Source organism: Puma concolor, chromosome B4, assembly GCF_028749965.1.
Source record: "Puma concolor isolate L17-30 chromosome B4, mPumCon1.1.hap2, whole genome shotgun sequence".
Taxonomy (NCBI): Eukaryota; Metazoa; Chordata; class Mammalia; order Carnivora; family Felidae; genus Puma; species Puma concolor.
In genome coordinates, this window is record NC_141673.1 from 214,582 (window position 1) to 237,729 (window position 23,148).

A 23,148-nucleotide genomic window follows, 5' to 3' on the forward strand; every position below is an offset into this window, starting at 1 on the left:
ACGGTCTGCGGCTGGCACAAAATTAGTGGGGGGGGCGGAGCCGGGGTGGGGGGGACAGGTGGACTGTGCCAGACTCTGGTTTCCCTGAATGATGGGGGAGACGTTGAGGTTTGAGCAGAGGGTGATATAACCTGCCCTAAATTTTAATGGGATCATCATGGCCAACCTAAATGACATTAGAACCAACGGCGGGGGGCGGGGGGTTGTGCACCTGACTCGACTCAGTTGAGCATCTGACTCTTGATTTCAACTCAGATCATGATCTCATGGTTCATGGGTTCGAGCCACATGTCAGGTTCTGTGCTGACAGTGTGGAGTCAGCTTGGGATTCCCTCTCTCTCTGCCCCTCCCATACTCATGCTCTGTCTTTCAAAATAAATAAATATGGGTGCCTGGGTGGCTCAGTCAGTTAAGCATTTAACTATTGGTTTCAGCTCAGGTCATGATCTCATGGTTTGTGAGTTTGAGCCCCACATCGGGCTCCTTGCTGACACTGTGGAGACTGCTTGGGATTCTCTCTCTCTCTCTCTCTCTCTCTCCCTCCCTCGCTCTCTCTCTGCCCCCGCCTCTCTCAAAAATAAATAAATAAATTCAATAAATAAACTTTTTTTTTTAATTCTTAAAAAAAATAACAAAGTAGGGGCTGGTAAGGAGAGAAAGGAGACCTGTCATTACTGCTCTTGGGGGGGGGGGGCGGGGTTGGGAGAAATGGCAGGACTTAGACTAAAGAAGGGAGTCTCAGGAAACTGAGAATGTTGAAGGTCTGAAAAACCTGATAGGGAGGCACCAAAGATATTCATATTTTCTGCTCTGGGTGATTGGGATATTGGATGAGAATTTTAAATGTTGAGTTTGATGTGCCTATAGGGAGTATTCGTGAAAATGTCTCAGACTCTTCAAAATATAACTTGAAAGCTAAGTAGATGTAGGCTCCTGAGAACAACTTTGAAGATCATTAAAACCCTAAGAGCATATGAGAGGATTCCCAGGGCAGAGACTCCTAACCTCCTTTGAGTCTCAGTGAGAAGCTTATAAAACTAAATCTAAGCTCACAAAATGTTACGTTCCATTTCAGAGCTTTCTTGGTCTTCCAAAAATATCTTCACAGACCTCTGCCACTCTGGGTGTCCGTGTAACCTACCTTGGGTAGGTGTCTGGGTTTTGGCAGGTGTCTGGGCTCATCAGTTCACCCAGCTCTGGGAGATCAGTAAGCAGGGTCTCCAAAAAGCTGGCTTTTAATTAATGTTGAAATCCAAAGTTTTGTTTTTTTTTTTTTATCTGATTTGTTCTTGGTTAAAATAAGTAAGAGGAGAAACCATAGTACTAAACCAAGATATAACCCTCTGGTGACAACCCATCAAACCTGAACAAGCTACTTGTCTCTCACAGGTTTACAGATCTGCACTAGTAAAGGCTAGCAGCCATAATAGATAAATCCTGACATCTTCATGGTTTAACCCAAGGGAAATTTAGTTCTTGTTCAGTTGGCTGAGATGGAGACTCAGCTCCATACCATTATTCAAAGGCATGCTGACAGAAGCCCTGCCTTCCTCAAGTAGGTCCCAAGTTGCCTTGGACATCAACATCCAGCAGGTACACGGGGAAGAGAGAGAAAGTATCACTCGTGGGAAGCTTTTACGGATCTGGCCTGGTAATGATACAGGGCACTTACTGCCACATTCACTGGCCAGGGCTCATAATGCAAGGGAGGCTGGAAAATACAGTCTGGCTATATGACAAGGATATAAAGAAAACATTTGGTGAATAGTTAGCTGGTTTTGGATGCACAGGGGCATGGGAAGACCAGACTGACATCTCTGGCCTTACCGAGAGCCCATCCTTCTTGGCCTGAGCTCTGCAGGGTTCTTCAGATAGCCCACCTCACCCACTAGGCAGCGTACCCAAGGCCCTCACATTCCAGCCCAAATGATCTTCTGCCTCAACTCAAGAATCCTGAGCCCCAGCCAAACTCTCCATTCCCTAAATGAAGAAGGCTTTTTCACATCCTTGCCTTTGCCTTTGATAGAACTTTTGCCTGAAATCCTGTATTGTTCTCATCTTGGTAAACTCCTACTCTTTCCTGAAGCTGTCTTCATCACCCATCAGAGTTATTGCTGATTAGTATTTTTCTGAGATGCTGTAACAGGAATCAGCTCTGGGAAGTCTAAGCAAAGGTGGAAGGAATAGAAGTATGCAGGGTGGCTCACAGGTGGGAAGGGACAGCAAGGGAACCAGGTCAGAAGGGGCAGGAACCTGCCAGCTTGGGGAGGGGGTATGGCCTCAATAGATGGGCAAATACTCTGTGCCCAGAACTGTCTGGCTCAGTTATAGCTCTGTTTCCTATTCTGCAATCAGTCCACTAAAAATCAGAATCCTTGAAAGAAAATTCAGTGGGTCCCAGGTTTATCTGGAATCTCAAAGTGTTCAAAACTGGTTAACAGCCTTCCAAATCAGCTTCTCCCCCACTGCTCCCCAACTCAGCCAGTGATCACCCTCCAGACAGCCACCAACCCATTCCTTCTTTCTTCTTCACTTCCCACATTACCAAGCCCTGTCAAGTCTATCTTCTAAAAGGCTTCTACTCTGTGTACTTCCCTCCACCCCGTCCACATCTCCAACATCATTCACCCACACAGCAACAGTCTGTTTCATCTCTCCCTCCAGCAGCCAGAGAGACCTCTTCACCATGTCACTCCTCTGCCTCCCACCCTTCCGAAGTGCCCTCTAAGTAAAGACTGAGCTCCTTAGACTGGCCTGTTGAGGTGTGAGCAATCTCTCCGGCCTCCTCTGGACCACAGCTTAACGTGCAGAACCGTGAGCGGTTCTCTTGCCTGTCCTGACTTGGGGCTATGTGCTTCCACCGCCTGGAGGCCAGTGATGCCTGGCAGGCCTGGACTGGAGCCAGAGCTCACACTCTCCCCAGTTGCATGTACTTCTTCTGTTTCCTGCTCTGTAAGACAGATGCAACAATGTCCGCCAGCACTGTAGTTGTCAAGACTGAATATATTTGGGCGTCGAACTAATTGAACCAATATTTACTAGCACCTGCTGTGCCAAGTGCTGTCCTGAACACTCGGGGCACAGTGGTCAAGCAGACAGGGCCCTGAGTGCATACCTTACACTCATGAGCCACAGAGAGGAACACAACGATCAGGACCACCAGCTGACCCTCGCTGCAATTCTGCTCTCCCGAGATCTCAGCCAGTCCTCAGTCTGGGAACTCGGCCCATCTGCGACCCAGAGCCCCACGTGCGAGACCAGCCGGAGACGACTCCGCCCCTTCCGCTCTACAGAGTAGCCAATGAGACCTGGAGGCCGACACTTGGGACCAGCCAGAAGTGGGCGCATTCACGTGTTTGTGACCCCGCCCCTTCCGCTCCGGGAGACTGGCCAATGAGGGCGAGAAGCCACTTCTGGGGGCGGATCTGGTAACGGAAAGGGGCGGGGTGCCTTTCCGAGCTTGGACCTCGTGCCCCAGGCTGCGTAGGTGGACGGCGGATCCTGACGCGAGCGCAGGCGGTGCGGGAGGTGAGCCACGCCCTCGCTGCGCGCCCTGACCTCAGCGTCCCCACTCCTTATCACGACGTAACCCGTGACCTCGCCCCAGTCTCCTCGCTCCCACACCCCCACCCTTCACGTGTCTTCTCCCCTCACAAACCCCCACCCCTCACGTGTCTCCTCCCCCCAACCCCCCATCCCCACGTGTCCCCTCACCCTGCACCCCCCCTCACCTCAGTCTCCTCCCCCCACCCCCCACGTGTCTCCTCCCCCCACACACACCCCACCCCCACGGGTCTCCTCACCCCAGTCTTCTCACCCCGACCCCCCCACCCCTGCCCCCCACGTGTCACCTCACCCCGCACCCCCCCCACGTGTCTCCTGACCTGGCACTTCCCTCACCGCCCCCCCCCCCCGTCTCCTCACCCCGACCCCCCCACGTGTCTCCTCACTCCGCACCCCCCCTCCCCCTGCAGACACCACACACTGCACATCCCAGACCCCGGACCTTCCCGCACAACCTGTTGCCGCCACAGCTGGAGCACCTGCGCTCGCTAGACCGCACTCTCCGGTTCCTGACGTCCGCTCACCGGGAGCGGCCCCAGGGCCTCTCGCCCCGTCGCTCCGGGACTCCCACCGCGCGCGCGCCCCTCGCCCTCACACAGCCTCAGTGACCCCAGCGCCCCTCTGGTCTCAGCCGAGGGGGGCCCAGACTCCAGCGGACTCTTCGGACTCCAGGCCCTGGAGTTCTGCACGCCTGTGCGCTCTGCGGCGCCCGGGACCCCTGCGACCCCGAGCCTTTCACGCCCCGAGTGATCCCCAACCCTCCTGCTCTCCCCCCCTCCCCCGCTCCCCCCCTCGCCCAACCCCCTTAGTCTCCTGTTCCCCGCGTTCCCTTGGCTTTGGCACCGGTCTGTCCCTCCGTTCCGCCCCGGGCTTGCTCACCCCCTTTCCCCGTCTAGCCATCCCTCCCCTGAGACCCAGCGTCACCCTGGCCACAGCCCCCAGCCCCAGGCCCCCTGGGCCTCGACCTCATGTCCCCACTGGGCCTCCGCGGGCTCCCCACGCATCCTCTTCGCCCTAAGTCCGCTGCCTTACGTCCGTCCTCACCCTGCCCGTCCACCCGACACGTTTCAAAATCCCCGGCCAGCCACGTCCATCCCCTCTCTCTGTGCCACCCCGGAGTCCTGCGTATGCTGTGCAGCCGTGTGGCCTCAGCACGCCACCCCTGCTTCTCCGCGGCACGTCTGGGTGCCTGTAGGGGGCGCACAGCTTTAACCCTTATTATTCTCCTCAAACCGAGAATGCCTGTTAGAAGAACCTTTTCATTGCCATTTGCGGGCGAGCTAGAGACCTCAGCTGAGCCTGGGCCACCTGGACCCTTAACCCGCCTTACCCTTCCCTTCCCTTCTCAGGGTCATGTGACCACTTTCCTACCGGAAACCAGTCCCTGCGCCATCAGTTACCCTTTCTCCGCATTCTTCAGCCTTTTCCGTTCAACTAGCTCTTTCCACACAGGTTTCTGCCTTTGTGAATTAAAAAACAGAAAACGTTCCCTCTGTCACCTTCTTACTCTCTATTTCTCCTGTCTCCATGAAATCTGCATGTGCTCTTTTGTCTAATGCTTCATTAATTCTTTATTCGTGGAAATCTTGTTGTTACTGTTACTCACTTAGGCCTGACACCCCAATAAGATGTCCTAAATTCGTTTGGTCCTTTTGTAATATTTGACATTGGTGTAACATCTCCCAACGTAAAACAAAAGACACCTGTGACTGCACATTACATTCCAGCTACTGGCCCTTTCTCTGCTTCTCTTTGAACCAGAACACGCAAGTTTCTACTTCTCTTCTTACCCTCTCTGTAAACACATTGCAATCAGGCTTTTGTCCATGCCACCTCATGAAAACAACTTCTGTCAAGATTGCCAGTGACCTTCAGATTGTCAAATCCATGGTCACTTTTTATTCCTTATGCTACTTTTTTTTTTATGTTTATTTATTTTGAGAGATTGAGAGCATGTGTGAGCCGGAGAGGGAGAGAGGAAGAGAGAGAGAGAATGCCAAGCAGGCTCCATTCATACTCTCTGCACAGAGCCGTGGGGCTCAATCCCACCAACGGTGAGATCATGATCTGAGCCGAAATCAGGAGTCAGATGCTTAATCGACTGAACCACCCAAGTGCCCCTGCTTATGCTACTTTATATGAGACACAATGGATCACTCTTTGTTTACTTTCTTTGCTGGTTTTTCTTCTACCTTTGCTGGTCCTCGTCTTCCCAAATTCTAAATATTGAAGAGGTCAGACCTCTCTTCCATCTACTCTCACTTCCTAGGAGATCTCAACTAGTCCCATGGCTTTAAGTGTCATCTGTACCCCAGTGACTCCCAAATAAGGATGTTCAGCCAGACTTTTCACCACACTCCAGATTTATATTTCTACTTGGATGCCAGGACATACTGTTGGCTCAATGTTTACAACACATTTAGGATCCAGTCACTTCTCACTATTTCCACTATTTTTTTTTTTTTTGAGAGAGAGAGAGCATGTGCATGTGCACACACGTGAGCGGGGGGAAGGGGTAGAAGGAGAGGGTGAAAGGAATCTTAAGCCTTTCCACACCCAGCACGGAGCTCTGTCTTGGGACCATGAGATCACGACCTGAGCCAAAGTCAAGAGTCAGAGGGTTAACTGCAACTGAGCCGTCCAAGCAACCCTCGCTACTCCCACTTCTAACACTCTGGTCCAGGCCTCGTCATCCCTCACCTGGAGTTTTGCCGCAGTTTCCTCTCTGCTCTACCATCTCCGCCGTTGCAACCAGAGTGATCCTTTTAAATCAGGACTCAAATCCTATCACCTCTGTCGGATTTTTCTAACGTCTCCTCATACGACTCAGAATAAAAGCCAAAGTCTTATATAAACTGCAATGTCCTCTCCAGTCTTTCAGCCTCATCTAACAGCCTACCCTCCTTCACGCCACTCCAGCATTTCTAGCCTTCTTGATCTCCTTCAACCACACCCAAGCACACGTACCCTCAAGGCTTTTTCTTTCCTGTTCCCTCTGCACAGTACTCCTCCCCAAGATAGCCACAGGACTCCTGTGCTCACTTTCTTGAGGCTATTTGAAGATTCACCTCAGAGCGGATTTCCATAGTGGTTCCTCCCACTCCCATTATTTTTTAGCCTACCTTACTTTGCCTTATTTTCTTCATGGTGCTTAGTTCCACCTGACATTTTATATGTTTATGTATTCATATACATACATATTTTATAGATTTATATATGATGTATTTATACACATAAATTATGTATTTATGTATCTGTCTCCCTTGACTAGAATGTAAACTCCACAAGGGCAAGGCTTATTGTCTTTTGTTTGCTAATATACCCCTAGCACCTAAAACAGTTCCTGACATTCAATAAATATTTGTTGACTAAATGAATTAATTGGCCAGTCCCTCCTCTCTTCTGTGGTCTCGACTACACACTCCCCAGTTCTCTACATTTCTGACTGTTTATCAGTGCCTTTTATGGGCTTGTTTCCAACTGCTCTTAAGAGCTGGTTTTTAAGGACTTTTCCAAGTCCATTTTCCCTTCTCCTTTTATACATTCACCGTGAATGATTTTATCTTTTCCCATAATTTAAACTACCATCAAACATTTATTTTCAGTTTACCCTCTCTCTTGGGCTCCAATCCTGTATTTCAACTTTGTTAAATAACTTTACCTGGGTACACCATAGGCACCACACACTCAAGCTGCCCCAAATTGAACTCCTATAGCCTCTTCATTCCATTCCTCTACCCCCATTCTTTCTCCCCCTTTGTTCCATCAGTCAAGCTCAAAACTACCCACTGTATTGTCTGACGCAGTTGTGAGAAAATGTAATGCTAATGAGCTCCATCTCTAGAATCAGGACTGGGTTTGAATCCAGGCCTACTACTATTTAGCTGTGTGTCTTTGGATAGACCCTTCCACAGTCCTCTGTTTCCTTATCTGTACAACAGGGAGAATCATAGCACTTAATTTTGTCACGTTGTTGTGAAATCAGTCAAGGTTTGTTGAGAATTTACGCAGTTCCTGGCACATATTAATAATGCATGAAATAAATGTTATCTTTTATATTATTAGATTCACATCTCTTTCTCACCTAATTATAGTAAAATGTTTTCTGAGCAACTACTCTGTGTGTACCTCGTGTTACACATACAGTCACGCCTACTATTTAATTTGTTAATTTGGGTGCCTACTCTATCCATAGCTATGCACATCTTCACAATAACCTACAAAGGAGCTGTCATTTCCATTTTACACAAGGGGAAACTAAGACTTAAACTTTCCAGTGTCTCACAGTCAGTAAATGGCAGAGCCTGGATTCCAGTCCAGGATTTCGGGGTACACAGAAGTTTTTCTTTAGTTGCTTACTACATTTCATTGGTTGTGTTCACTCACATATTTATCAAGAATTTATTGCATACCAGTAGTATAATGTGTGAGCACGCAGACTGCAGCCAGATTGTCAGGACGCAATTCTCAGATCTGTGTCTTTGCTGTCTGACCTTGGGCAGTTTAGTTAATTTCTCTGAGCCTTGTTTTCCTCATCTGTAAGTTGGAATAATAATAGTACTTACCTTATATGGTTTTGATAAAGATGCAAATGCTTACAACAATATCTGGCTAGAAGGAGGTGTAGAAGTTGTGGGAACATAAGAGAGGTGAAACCTTCAGGGTTGGCTGATTAGAAGTGTAAGGAGAGATTTCTAGAAGTGGCCCTTGAACTAAGTCTTTAAAAACAGAGAGAGTGAGGCAAGGGTATTTCAGGCAGTAGCATAATATATATAAACATATAGAGGCAAGAGAGAACATGGTGTTCTCAGAGTCCTCAATGACATGGCTATAAAGGCTATTTAAATGAGCAGGATTTGGTTTGAAACTGAGCAAGGACATTTGGACGAATGGCTATTGCTCTTCAGAGAATCTTGCGGTACAACAGGTCTCTTTTTACCAGACTTATTTCTTTGTTGGCATGACTATGTACCTATTTATTTATTTACTTTAATGTTTACTTTTTTGAGAGAGAGAGAATCTGTGTGTGTGCATGGCGGGGAGGGGCAGAGAGAGGGAAACGGAGGATCCAAAGCACTCCGCTAAGAGTGGAGAGCCCAATGCAGGGCTCGAACTCACAAACCTGTGAGATCATGACTTGAGCCAAAATAAGACATTTAATTGACTGAGCCACCCAGGTGCCCCATACCTATTTATTTTTTAATCTCCGATTTCTGTAATGGTTGGCATATGGTAGACACCCCAATTTACAAAATCTTTGATATGACTGAAGCTTAGGGTATATATGAGGACACGGCTAGATATTGATAAATATGAGCTTTGGTGCCTTTAAAGGCATTATTTAGACAGAGAAAAGAGTATTTGAATGTTTGATTTTAAAAATTAATATTTTATTAAAGTTACTAATATTAAAAATCCATCTTTCCTTGAGCATTTAAGTTTAGTTTATAAATGTTATTCTAAATCAGATTATTAGATTACTTATCCTCAATAAGATTAGCTCATTCTAAAGGTTTTTTTTTAATGTTTATTTATTTTTGAGAGAGCACAAGTCGGGGAAGGGGCAGAGAGAGGGGGACAGAAGATCCAAAGCGGGCCGTGTGCTGACAGGCTGACAGAAGCAACGGATGTGGGGTTAGAACTCATTAACCACGAGATCATGACCTGAGCTGAAGTCAGACGCTCAGCCCCTCAGCCAACTAAGCCACCCAGGTGCCCTCATTCTAAACTTTTAATCTTGTTGTAGGCTAGCAAATTAAATAATTATTTAAATAACATTATTGTTATGTTTTCTATTTATAAATTTAAACTCATTTAATTATAAACTTAATATAGTTCATTTCTTTAAGTATCTCAATTGTCTTAATAAGAAAACTTCCCACTTTTTTTTTTTAATGTTTATTTTTGAGAGAGAGAGAGAGAGCATGAGAGGGGGAGGAGAAGAGAGAGAGGGAGACACAGAATCCGAAGCAGGCTCCAGGCTCCGAGCTGTCAGCACAGAGCCCGATGCAGGGCTCAAACTCATGAACCATGAGATCATGACCTGAGCCGAAGTCGGACGCTTAACTGACTGAGCCACCCAGGCTCCCAAAACCTTCCCACTCTCTTAAATAATTCTTATAAATATTGGGGCGCCTGGGGTGGCTCAGTCGGTTGAGCGGCCGGCTTCGGCTCAGGTCATGATCTCGCAGTCCATGAGTTTAAGCCCCGTGTCGGGCTCTATGCTGACAGCTCAGAACCTGGAGCCTGTTTCAGATTTTGTGTCTCCCTCTCTCTGACCCTCCCCCCTTCATGCTCTGTCTCTCTCTGTCTCAAAAATAAATAAATGTTGAAAAAAAATTAAAAAATAAAATAAAATAAATATCATAAGTCAAACTAATAAATATAATGAACCTCAGATTCCCTAAAAATGTCCTAAATCTCTTTATAAACTTAGTAAGATTTTGACTTAAAATTATAAGCCATAATCAATTTCACATTTTAAGCTAGAATGACAAAGTTGACCTGTTACTCTAATAAGCCAAATTCTCTTAAACATAGAAATGAATAAAATACCAAATACTCGCAGTAATTCTAGCTTTTTATGGTCTTGAACACGTCCTATCTTTGTTCCTTACCTTCTCAACATTGTAAGTTATTCACTCACTAAGGAAGCATCTATTTTATCCCATGCAATTTTTAAAGTTCCCTTCTCTTGTACTTTTCAGAGTTGTCTTCTCAGTTTCCTGAGATGTCATATGATCAGAGGACACTGGCTGGGGTCCAGGGATTCTCTGAGAGTCTGGACTTTACTTAAGACTCCGACTGGTTCTCCTTCTGCCTCTCTGGCCCCTCTTCTTCAGTTGCTTTGGCTAGATTCTTCACATCTCCCCAAACTTGATGATGGACTTATCTCCCTTGATCTCACCCATTGTCCTGTCTTTAAATAGCATCTATACGGTGATGACTCCCAAGTTTCTATCTTTAGCCTACTCTCTCTGAATTCCTTTATCCAGTTGCCTACTCATCATACCCACTCAGATGCCTCATAGGCATCTTAATATGTTCAAAACTGAGTTCTTTCTTCTCCCCACACAACCCAGTGTCTTCCAGTTTCCCCCCATCTCAGTTAATGGTATCTCCATTTCTGGTTAACCTGTCAAAAATTTTAGTGTCTTCCCTGACTCCACACTGACTCACCAGCAAATCCTGTTGGCCCTGCCCTCAAAATATACCCTGAACTATTCTATTCTCCTTCATACTACTTACATCATTCCTATGTTGATTCAAGCTATTATCTCTTACCTGCATTATTCCAGTGGCCTCCTAGTCACCCTGCTTCTGCCCATGTCCAGACAAGCTACTCTCAATCCAGTGATTTATTAACACATAAATCAGATTATCATCCTCCCAGCTCCTGTCTCATTCAAAGAAAAAGCCAGAGTCTTTTTGGTGGACTACAAGGCCCACCATAATTCTGCACCCCGCAATTTTGACATCATCTTCTACTGCTCTCCCCTTCACTCTCTCTGTACCAACTATATTGCCTTTGCTGCTCTTCCTTCAGCTCATCCAGCTGACTCCTAGCTCAGGGCCTTTGTTCTTACTCTCTTCTCTGCCTGGGATGCACTTTTCCCAGATATCTGCATGGCTCATTCTCTCACTTCCTACAAGTCTCTGGTGAAAATCTAGTCAAAAGACCTTCCCTGTACACTTATTTATTTTTAAGTTTTTATTTAAATTATATTTAATTGGGTACCTGGGTGGCTTAGTCATTAAGCATCTAACTTCGGCTCAGGTCATAATCTCACGATTCATGAGTTCAAGCCCCACATTTGGTGAGCATGAGCCCCGCTTAGGGTAAAACATGAGCCCCTGCTTCGGATGAGCCCTGCTTCTCTCTCAAAATTAATATAATATAATATAATATAATATAATATAATATAATATAATATAATATTCCATTTTGTTAGCATACAGTGCAATATTAATTTCAGGTGTACAATATAGTGAACAACTCAACACTTTCAATAAGACCTGGTACTCACACAAGTGCACTCCTTAATCCCTATCACCAATTTAACCCATCTCCCCACCCACCTCCCTATTAGTAACCCTCAGTCCTCTATGGTTAAGTCTGTTTCTTGGTTTGCCTCCTTCTTTCTTCCCCCCCCCTTTACTCCTTTGTTTTGTTTCTTTTTAAGTTTTTATTTAAATTCTATTTAGTTAGCATACAGCATAATATTAATCAGCACTTCCATACATCACCTGGTGCTCATCACAAGACTGTACACGTATTTAAATTTCAGCCATCACCTTACACACACGTCCTCCCACACTCCATCTCTGGTTGACTTTATTCCTTGGTACTTATCCCCTCCTTATGTTTATTTCACTTATTAATCTTGTTTATTGTCTCCTCTCACCATGGAGTATGAATTCCATGAAACCAAGGATTTTAACCTGTTTTGTTCACTGCTGTATTTTCAGAATCTAGAGTAGTGCTCAATAAATATGTGTTAAATGTATGGGTAAAAGAATATAACTGCAATCTTATAAATTAGCAAATTGAGCAAGTACCCCACACAACATAGATATGAATTGTGTATCTACTTTGCCTTCACAGAGATTTTTGCAACCACCTACATGATAGAATTATTTTATTATATTTTTTATTTATTTAGCTCTTTTGTAGGAAAACTGTAGATTTTTTAACCTTGCAGAGTTTTGTGGTTTTTTCGTGGATATTTTTTTATCACGTCTCATTGAAATACACAACTCTTACAGATTTTAAATATCTCAATAAATTCTAGATCTCTCTCTTTAAAATGTATTTATTTTGAGAGAGAGAGGGAATGCAAGTGGGGAAGGGGCGAAGGGAGAGAGGGAGAGAGAGAAAATCCCAAGCAAGCTCCACACTGTCAGTGCAGAGCCTGATGCGGGGCTCAAACTCACAAACTGTGAGACCATGACCTGAGCTGAAGTTGGACACAACCAACTGAGCCACCCAGGAGCCCAAATTCTAGATCTCTTAAGGCTTTCTTCAGTTATTTGGTCACAACTCAGAACTGGATGAGAATGGGAACAGTCAGGAGCTAGATATTAAGGGATCTTGTATCTATAGTGAAGAGATTATATTTATCCTGAAAGAAGATGGGGGCTATTGAAAGGTTGCAAAGAGAGTGACATGGGCAGATTTGCATGTTAGGTAAGGTCATTCTGGAGGTGAACTGGAAGATGGATTTGACAAGAGGAAGCTAAAAGCAGAGAAATCAGTCAAGAGTCTATGAAAATAGTCCAAATGAAAGGTGAAGAGAGCCTGCACCATCAGTTCCAAACTCTGTATTTTCAACTCCAGCCTTTCTCCTGAGCTCCAGGCCTATATATTCGACTGCCTATTTGAATCTCCACTTGGAGGCCTAATAGGCATCTCACGTTAACATTCAAAATAGAGCATTTGGTTTCCCTTCTAATCTTCTCCTCTCTTAGCCTTCCCCTTTTTGGCCAATAATACCACCATGTATCAAATTGTTCTCATAAAAATTAGGAATCATTTTGATATCTCTCTCCCTATCATTTACCCCTGCAAATATAGACACATCAGATCCTCTTCCAAATTCTTTTGGCTCATCTTCCAAACTATAGCATGAACCCTTCCACTTTTCACCACTGATATCATTACCTACCACCCTAGTCCAAGCTACATCCATCTCCAGATCATTCTAATGCTCTCTTAACTGACTGGTTTCCCACTTTTGCCTCCTCTCACCCTTCTGCACTAGTCCACTTTCCAACCAGCAGCTGAAGTCGTTATCTTTTTTCAATGTTTATTTATTACTTTTTTTGAAAGAGAGAGCATGTGAGCAGGGGAGGGGGAAAGGGGGGCAGTATATAGAGGATCTGAAGCAGGCCCCGCACTGACAGCAGAGAGCCTGATGCAGGGTCATGAACCATGAGATCATGACCTGAGCTGAAGTTGACCACTAACCGACTGAGCCACCCAAGCACCCCTGAAGTCATTATCTTAAAATATATCCCCTGCTCTCAACCTCCAGTGGCTTTCCCTCACACTCAAAATAAAACCAAAATTCCGGAGGCACCTGGGTGGCCCAGTAGGTTGAGCATCAGACTCTCGATTTCGGCTCAGATCATGATCCCAGGGTTGTGAGATCAAGCTCTGCCTTGAGCTCCTTGCTGAGCATGGAGCATGCTTGAGATTCTCCCTCTCGCTCTCTGTCTCTGTCTCTCTCTCCCCTGCTCACGTGTGCGTGTGCTTGCTCGCTCGCTCTCTCCCAAATTAAAAAAAAAAAAAAAAATCTTGCCTACCTAGCTGATCTCGTCTCATACCACTTTTCTCCTAAACCCCATTCTTTACTTTCTTTTCATGCCTTAAAGCAGAACATATCAGGCCACTCCCACCTTTTCTTGAGCCGGTCCCTCTACCTAGAACTCTTCCCCTAGCTCTTTATATGCCAACTCCTTTTTATCATTCAAGTGTCAATTCAAATGTCACTTCATTAGAAAGGACTTATCTCACTTTATAAGCAAAAGCACCCCTCCCCATGAAATATCCTCTTTATTAAACCACCCTTCTTGTTTTCTTTGTGCAGTGAACCACAAACTGAAGGTATGCTTACCATTCCGTTGTTTATTATTCGTCTCCTCCATGGAATGGAAGCTCTGTGAGAGCATGGGTTTTTCTGTCTGGATCTACAAATACACTGAAATATCCACATCCATAGTAGACATCTGACGCATAGTAGATGCTCAGTAAATCTATTCAATGGTGGTTAATGGAATGGACCCGAATTAAAGCTGCAACCTTGGAGAGAGAAAGGAAGGGACTGAGAGATTTTAAAGAGCTGGGCCAGGCTATGAGTTCCACAAAGGCAGTGTTCAGTTCACTGGTGACTCCCAAGCAGCAGACCTTCTTGACCCATAGATGATTAAATATTTATTCCATGAACAAATAAAATTGGTGAGTTTCAGTGGCCCATTTGGTCAGGAAAAGAAGATAAGGAGGAATTAAAGATGGCCTTGGGTTTCTGGCTTGGGCTACCCAGGTATAAGTAATAGAGCTGGAATTGAAACGTCAGTCTGTCTCACTGCATCTTCTTTTGTGCACTGCCTAGATGGCTGATTCTGATCCTGGAGAAAGAAACTATGACAACATGCTGAAAATGCTGTCAGACCTGAATAAAGACTTGGAAAAGCTACTAGAAGAGATGGAGAAAATCTCAGGTACAATGTCTTCCCCCTTACGTCCAGTAGCTCAGATTCTTCCTACACTGCTGAGCTCAAATCAAGTGCCTTAACAGGCCTTCCCTGACCACTTCTCAGCTTCTATACCATGTAACTACTATGCCACAAAATTTGACAATACCACTAAATATTTCCTTGCATTATTTTCTGATTACTTTATGTGTGTTTTCATGTTACTTCTTCAACTGGACTATTATCCTCCTGTGGGCAGAAATAGTGATTTCTTTTTTGTAACTGGGCACAGTACCAAACCCAAGCTCAAGTATTCAGAAAATGACAATGTTAATATAACACCTATGAACAGAATTGGAACATTCTTCCTGTGAGTCGTTTAAATAGAAAGAGTTCAGAGTAATAGCGCTAAGACTGATGAGGTGCTGAAATGGGAGGTACAGTTAGTTCAGTGGAATAGAACAAGAATAGAGTTGAACAAATTTCTCCATTTTTGAAGAAGAATGTTAGTCTGTTAGTCCACATGTTTCCACTAAGTGATAACCAGCAGTGGTGGAGATACTATTATAATTTCTTTGTTTTTTTAAGACTTTATTTTGGGGACACCTGGGTGGCTCAGTCAGTTAAGCATCCAACTCTTGGGTTTGGCTCAGAACATGATCTCACAGTTCGTTAGATCAAGCCCCCAGTCAGGCTCTGTGATGACAGTGTGGAACCTACTTCAGATTCTCTCTCGTACCTCTCTCTGCCCCTCCCATGTGCTCTTTCTCTCTCTCTCTGTCTAAATAAATAAATAAACCTAAACAAAAAAGGCTTTATTTTTAAGTGATCTCTACACCCAGTGTGGGGTTTGAACTCACAGCCCTGAGATCAAGAGTCACGTGGCCTACTGACTGAGTCAGCCAGGCATCCCCCCACCATTATAATTTCTTTAATTTGTTCTTTACTAATTCAGAATATGTATAATTCTTTAATTTATAAGCCTAAGTTTTATTAGAGAAAATAATAGGGGCGCCTGGGTGGCGCAGTTGGTTAAGCGTCCGACTTCAGCCAGGTCACGATCTCGCGGTCCGTGAGTTCGAGCCCCGCATCAGGCTCTGGGCTGATGGCTCAGAGCCTGGAGCCTGTTTCCGATTCTGTGTCTCCCTCTCTCTCTGCTCCTCCCCCGTTCATGCTCTGTCTCTCTCTGTCCCAAAAATAAATAAACGTTGAAAAAAAATTATTAGAGAAAATAATAATGTAAAACAAATTTTAGAAAGCGTGCATACTCTACTCAAAATGAGAAACAACCTTTTTTTAAGGACATTTTTAGTTTGCAAACAATCTCCATTTATTACAACAGGCTTTAGAAAATTTCTACTTGAGTGGTGCCTGGGTGGCTCAGTTGGTAAGCGTCCAACTTCAGCTCAGGTCATGATCTCACGGTTTGTGAGTTCAAGCCCCGTGTCGGGCTCTGTGCTGACAGCTTGGAGCCTGGAGCCTACTTCGGATTCTGTGTCTCCCCCTCTCTCTGCCCCTCCCCTGTTCATGCTCTGTCTCTCTATCTCTCAATAATGAATAAACTTTAAAAAAAAATTAGAAAATTTCTACTTGAAATGTTGGCAATTTTTTTGCCTATGTACTTGAAAGTTTTTTATATTTTGTAAGCTGTCTTTTTTTTTTTTTTTTTTTTTTTAAATTTTTTTTTTTCAACGTTTATTTATTTTTGGGACAGAGAGAGACAGAGCATGAACGGGCGAGGGGCAGAGAGAGAGGGAGACACAGAATCGGAAACAGGCTCCAGGCTCTGAGCCATCAGCCCAGAGCCCGACGCGGGGCTCGAACTCACGGACTGTGAGATCGTGACCTGGTTGAAGTCGGACGCTCAACCGACTGCGCCACCCAGGCGCCCCTGTAAGCTGTCTTTTAAAAATGTTCTAGGGGGCACCTGGATGACTCAGTCAGTTCAGCGTCCAACTCCTGATTTCAGCCCAGGTCATAATCTCATGGTCCATGGGTTCAAGCCCCGCTTGGGGTTCTGTCTCCCTCTCTCTCTGCCCTTCCCCTGCTTATGCAGTCTCTCACTTTCTCTATCTCTCTCAAAATAAATACACTTTAAAAATAAATAAATAAACAAATGAATAATTAATTAATTAAAAAGTCCTATAATTTGTTTTCTACCAAAAGTTATATAATTCCTTCAATCTAATAAAATATTCTCCTATCTAACAGTATTCACTTAGTACCTACTATATGCTATTGTAGGATTAGGATGGAATAGAGATATCAAATAGAGATGCTCCTTCATTAAAAGAAGTAGGTAGGGGGCCAGAAACAGACATTAAGATGACTAATTATAATTTAAATATGTAAATTAAAACATTTTAATTTTCTATTAAAACTGTAATCTAGTAAATGCTGATAATGGTGTATACCAACTACTGGGGAGGGAGCAGAGAAGAAAGAGAGGCTGACTGCTTGGGGAGGCAAGTGAGGCTCTGAACAGCACAATTAGGGAAGGAATTCAGATTGGACAGATGAGGTAGGGATGCTGGAGGTAGAGAGGAGGGGCAGTCCTGTAGAAGAAATAGCCAAATGTGTGTGTGCCAGTGAGGGAGAGCTGGGCATAGGGAGCAAGATTAGCGCATGAGAACCACAAGAGGGCAGGCCAAAGAAGAGGCTGAAAAGGTGAGAAGAAGGGTCTTCAACATCAGCCTAAGGAATTTGACCTTTCTTTTCTTTTGTTTCTTTTCTTATTTAGGTAATAGATAGCCACTGGGATTTCAAGGAAGACACTTGTGTTTTAGAAAGATACCTCTGGTAACCAAGGAGGGATGGTTTGGAGAGGGATGACTAGTGGAAGGATCAATTATGAAGCTTTGCAAAACTAAAAGCTAAAAAGGAACTAGCCTTAACTCTGGCTTGGCACTGAGAACAAGACGGAAATAGCAGACTTCTGTGATAGAATCTCTTGATTTGTAAGAGGTCTTTATGTATTAAGACTATAAAGTCTGGGGCACCTGGGTGTCTCAGTTGGTTGAGCCTCTGACTTCGTCTCAGGTCATGATCTCTCAGGTTTGTGAGTTCAAGTCCCAAGTTGGCCTACTGCTGTCAGCGCAGAGCCCACTTTTGAATCCTCTGCTCCCCTCTGTCTCTGCCCCTCCCCTGCTTTCAGATGCTTGCTCCGTCTCTCAAAATAAATAAATAAACTTTAAAAAAACTTTAAAAAAAGGATTTAAAACAAAAAGAAAATATTTCCCTAATCTGAGATTAGTGAAATATTTACTTATATTTTCTCCTACTTTACTTTGTGTTCCTCTTTTTAAAATTTTTAAAATTTTTATTTATTCATTTTGAGAGAGACAGAGACAGTGTGAGTGGGGGAGAGGCAAAGAGCGAGAGAGAGCGAGAGCGAGAGAGAGAGAGAGAGAGAGAGAGAGAGAATCCCAAGCAGGCTCTACACTGCCAGCACAGAGCCCAGTGCAGGGCTCGAACCCACAAACCGTGAGATCATGACCTGAGCCGAAACCAAGAATTGGACCGACTGAGCTACCCAGGCACCCCTCTTTGTGTTCCTTTTTAACATTTACTTCCAAACCACCCGGTGTGCCAAAGGAACCAAACAGCATATTGCATTTTTATTTAGATCTGCTAGCGACTCTTTTTTCAGCAAATATTCCAATAATACTTAAGGTAGTAGCTAAGTAAGTTATTAAGTAACAATAGTTAAGTCAGTTAATGTTGCTAAGGTAATAGTGTTATTAAAAATACTCTCTCCTTTCAAGATAAGGTTGACAGGTATTTATATTGAAATAAGTCACATAAAACACTCAGCTTTGACAATTTTGTAAATGTGAGTAAAATTAAAGTTGTCTGATACTTGCAACTATTATATTTAAGCAGCTACACTTATTGAAAGGCTTGTGCATTTCTTTTCTCACGGGAATGAAAAAGGTTTAGCGTATGTACACTTGGCATAAATGAGGCGTTTATCATGCACAATTCCCCACCCTCTCCGCTTGGTGCTTTTTCCACATCACACCCCTTGAATTGATATAAGGTCCATTATTTGTTCTTTAGCTGATTCTTTCCCTAGTTTTAGTTTCACATATTTTCCTCTTTTCTTTAATTCTATTTTTATATAAATGTTCTGCACAGTAGTCTGATTTGGGGGTAATATAAGTCTTTGTAGAAATTTCTTGAGGCGCCTGAATGGCTCAGTTGGTTAAGTGTCCAACTTAATTTCAGCTCAGGTCATGATCTTACAATTTGTGGGTTCAAGCCCCGTGTCAGGCTCTGTGCTGACAGAGTGGAGCCTGCTTGGGATTCTCTCTCTCCCTCTTTCTGCCCCTTCCCTGCTTGCATGCATGCTCTCCCCCTTAATACTAAATGTACGTAGTATATAGATCTTGAGTGTTCTCACCACACAAAATAAATAATAACTGTGAGGTGATAGAAATGTTAATTACCTTGTCTGTGGTAATCATTTCATAATGTATACAAATATCAAAACATCACATTGTATGCCTTAAATATATACAATTTTTTATCTCAGTTATACTTTTAAAAAGCTGGAAAAATATAATCTCAGAGCCAAAGAAATATCATGACTTGGGGGCAGGGTTAAAGCACCATTCATTCATTCACTCAACAAGTACTTCCTGAATGAACACATGCCAAGCCCTGCACTTTAATTGCTTATAATCTAATGGGGGAAATAAATGTATAGACATATAAATGCAGTATACAGGGGTGCCTGGATGGCTCAGTCAACTAAGCATCTGATTCTTGATTTCCGGTCAGGTCATGATCTCATAGTCATGATGAGCCTTGTGTCGGGATCTGTGCTGAGCATGGAGCCTGCTTGGGATTCTCTCTCTCTGCTTCTCTCTCTGCCCCTCCCCACCACCCTCTCTCTCTCTCAAAATAAAATAAACATTTAATAAATAAATAAACAATTAATAAATGCAGTATACTATGTTAATTGGTATAATAAAAGGAGAGTAAAGTTCCAGTGAGATTTGGAATCAATGGCTGAAATCTGTCTGGTAAATTATGGAAATTTTTTTTGAGAGAGAGACAGAGTGTGAGTGGGGGAGGAGCAGAGAGAGAAGGAGACACAGAATCCGAAGCGGGCTCCGGGCTCTGAGCTGTGAGCACAGAGCCCGATGCAGGGCTCGAACTCACAAACCACGAGATCATGACCCGAGCTGAAGTAGGACGCTTACCGACTGAGCCACTCAGGTGCCCCTAAATTATGGAAATTTTTAAGAGGAAGCATGAAGCATTTCTCTGAAGTAGGAGTTGTTAGGAGTTTCTCAAATAGACAAGTGATGGGCAAGGCTTTCAAATAGAAAGAACAATTTGTGCCAAGGAACATAAGTAGAAGAAAGTTGGTTGGATTTAATGTCAGACTTCTACAGAATAAACTACAAGTGGAAGTGGTAGAGAATAAATCTAAATGAATCCTTTGGGGTCAAATCATGAAAGACTTTGTGTACCACACTAAGAAGTCATTCTGTAGTCAACAGGGGAATAATTGAAGAAAGCTAAGCAGAGGAAAAAAATAAAGATTTATAGAAAGGGTTTAGAAAGATTATATAGCGGTGTGGAAGAGATTGGAAGCTACCTCAGCAATGACCTCACAGATAAATATTACCAGATACAGCACTGGTGGTATAGTGGCGAGCAAAGCTGCCTTCCAAATACATGAAATGATAAGCCACTGTGAGTGAAAGTCCACAGAAGCAAGAGTCAACATATTTAGATCTCCAAGGACTATAGGTGATGTCAGATGCAGAATGCAAATAGCTGTGTATAAAGTGGCTACAGAAGTAATGGATGCAGTTACAAAGATGAGTATAAAAGAAACTCAAGGGGGGCGCCTGGGTGGCTCAGTCGGTTAAGCGGCCGACTTCAGCTCAGGTCATGATCTCACGGTCCGTAAGTTCGAGCCCCGCATCGGGCTCTGTGCTGACAGCTCAGAGCCTGGAGCCTGTTTCAGATTCTGTGTCTCCCTCTCTCTCTGCCCCTCCCCCGTTCATGCTCTGTCTCTCTCTGTCTCAAAAATAAATAAACGTTAAAAAAAATTTTTTTTAAATAAAAGAAACTCAAGGATAGACATTTTTGAAAAGAACAAATGGAGTCTCTTAAAAAGAAAAATATAATTGTGAGATAAAAACGAAATCAACAACAGTTGAAGAGATGATTAATTGCAGGATAATGCATCAAAAAGAGATAAAGAAAGTAAAAGTATGAAGAGATTAAGAGACTTGTGATATAGACCAAGAAGTTCTAATATATACCTCATTAGCATCTCAGGAAAAAAAGACATTAGAGACAATGGAATAATGGCAATACCTAATAATATAATGTCTGTGAATTTTCCAGAACTAATGAAAAATTGAATCATAGATCCAAGAAACAAAATACATTAAGTAAAATAAAATTATATCCATACCTAGACACATAATAGTGAAACTTCAGAACACCAAAGACAAAGAGAAAAACTACAGGAAACCAGAGAGAGAGAGAGATCAAAGGAGTAACAATTGGAGTGAACTTTGATAAATGGACTAAATGCGCCAACCAAAAGACATAGGGTATCAGAATGGAGTGAACTTTGAACAATAATTGTGAGAACCAGAACTTAGTGGAATAATATCTAAATGTCATAAAAACACTATTGACGCAGAATTATGCATCCAACAAAATTATCATTCAGTAATGAGGAAAAAATAAAGACATTTGCAAATGAATAAAAACTTACAATATTTGTCACAAAGAGACCTGCTTTAAAGGAACTACTAAAAGTTTTACTTAAGTAAAGGGAATATGATCTCAGAAGGAAGGTCTGAAATGCACAGGGCAATGGAAAACAAATAAAATATTAAACATGAAGGTAAATCCTATGAATAGTTCATTAAGTACATTTTCTCCCTTCCACATTACTTCCTGTGACAGTGTTGCTAAATCTTCTGCCACCACATAGCAAGTATCTCCTCTCCCCTAGTTTCCAATAAGAGTTTCCTCACTTTTCTGTAAATCCTCATTGGCAGCCTCCTCAAACTCCAAATCCTATGAACAGTGTGCTCAAGGTACTTTAATCTTTCACTAATGCTTTCCTCAGAATCCTTACAGCTTTTCCAGCTCCCATCCCCTGAAACACTCCAAAGCCACTCCTACATTTCACAGTTTTGTTACAGGAGCACTTACTCAAGTACCAAAATCTGTATTAGTTATCTATTGCTTCATAACAAGTTAACCCAAATTTAGCAACTGAAAACAAAAAATATTTATTATCACACAGTTTCTGAAGATCAGGAATCTAGGAGTAGCTAAGCTGGGCTCTGGATATGTATTTTATGAGTTTGCAGTCAAACTGTTGGCTGTGGTTTCAATCTCCAGATGTTTGACCAGAGGCTGGAGAATCTCCTTCTGAGCTCACATAGCTGTTGGCAGGCCACTTTCTATGTGGCCTCACCAGAAGGCTGTTCATAACATAAACTTACCCCAGAGCAATTACATGTAATATAATATAGTATAATACTACATACACACATGAAAGAGCCAGAGACAGAAGGTACGATCTTTTATAAGCTCATCTTAGAAGTGACATACCATCACTTCTGTCATATTTTACTTGTCACATGGATCTACTCTAGTACAGTGTGAGAGAGAACTACATAAGGGTGTGATTAGCAGAAGGCCGGGACTACTACAGGGCTCAACTTGGAAGCTGGCTACCACGCTTATGCAGAACATCTAAAACACATGTAATTGGAGATAATATGTTACATGAAAGATAAGTGTACAAAAGTTAATTGCATTTACATATACCAGCAACAAGGAATTAGAACACATTTTTTAAAGGCATTTACAACAGTAACACACAAACATACACATGCACGTGCATAGACACATCTATTAATTCCCCTGGAAGAAATGTAACAAGAAATGTGCAAGGCCTATATGCAGAAAATTATAAAACTTGACTAACATATACTAAAGATCAAAATAAATGGAGCTGTAGCTACATTTATGAATAGAAAGACTTAAAGTAATATGTCTGTTCTCCCCAGAGTTCATCATTTGCTTTAAAGTAGTTTCAGTGAAAATCCTAATAGGGTTTATCATGGAACTTGACAAGTTTATTCTAAAACATTTATGAGAGACTTACAACCCAAAAATAGCTAAGATATTTCTGAGAAAGACAAGGACAGAGGATTCACCCTACCATTACCAGGACTTATTATAAAACTATATAGTTAATATAGTGTCATATTGACTTAGAAATAGACAAATTGAGCAACAGAATGCAACAGAGAGCCCAGAAACAGACAGACACACAGACACGCTCACACACACACACATCACACACACACGCTCACACACTCACACATAAACACACAC

General features: G+C 43.2%; 1 protein-coding gene across 2 annotated transcripts in view; it reads left to right on the top strand.

The window, feature by feature from the left end:
* Positions 1-23,148, top strand: part of LOC112863890 (synaptonemal complex central element protein 3) — a 42,825-nt gene that overhangs the window by 9,716 nt on the left and 9,961 nt on the right. Inside the window, exons 1-2 of one of the 2 annotated variants that reach the window (XM_025926997.2) lie at positions 3,415-3,528; positions 14,676-14,784. In XM_025926997.2, coding sequence (XP_025782782.1) covers positions 14,676-14,784 — 109 coding nt within the window. In that variant the 5' untranslated portion in view covers positions 3,415-3,528. Of the gene's footprint in view, positions 1-3,414; positions 3,529-14,675; positions 14,785-23,148 lie in introns of those variants that run through there. The other variant, XM_086711886.1, reaches the window with a different exon arrangement.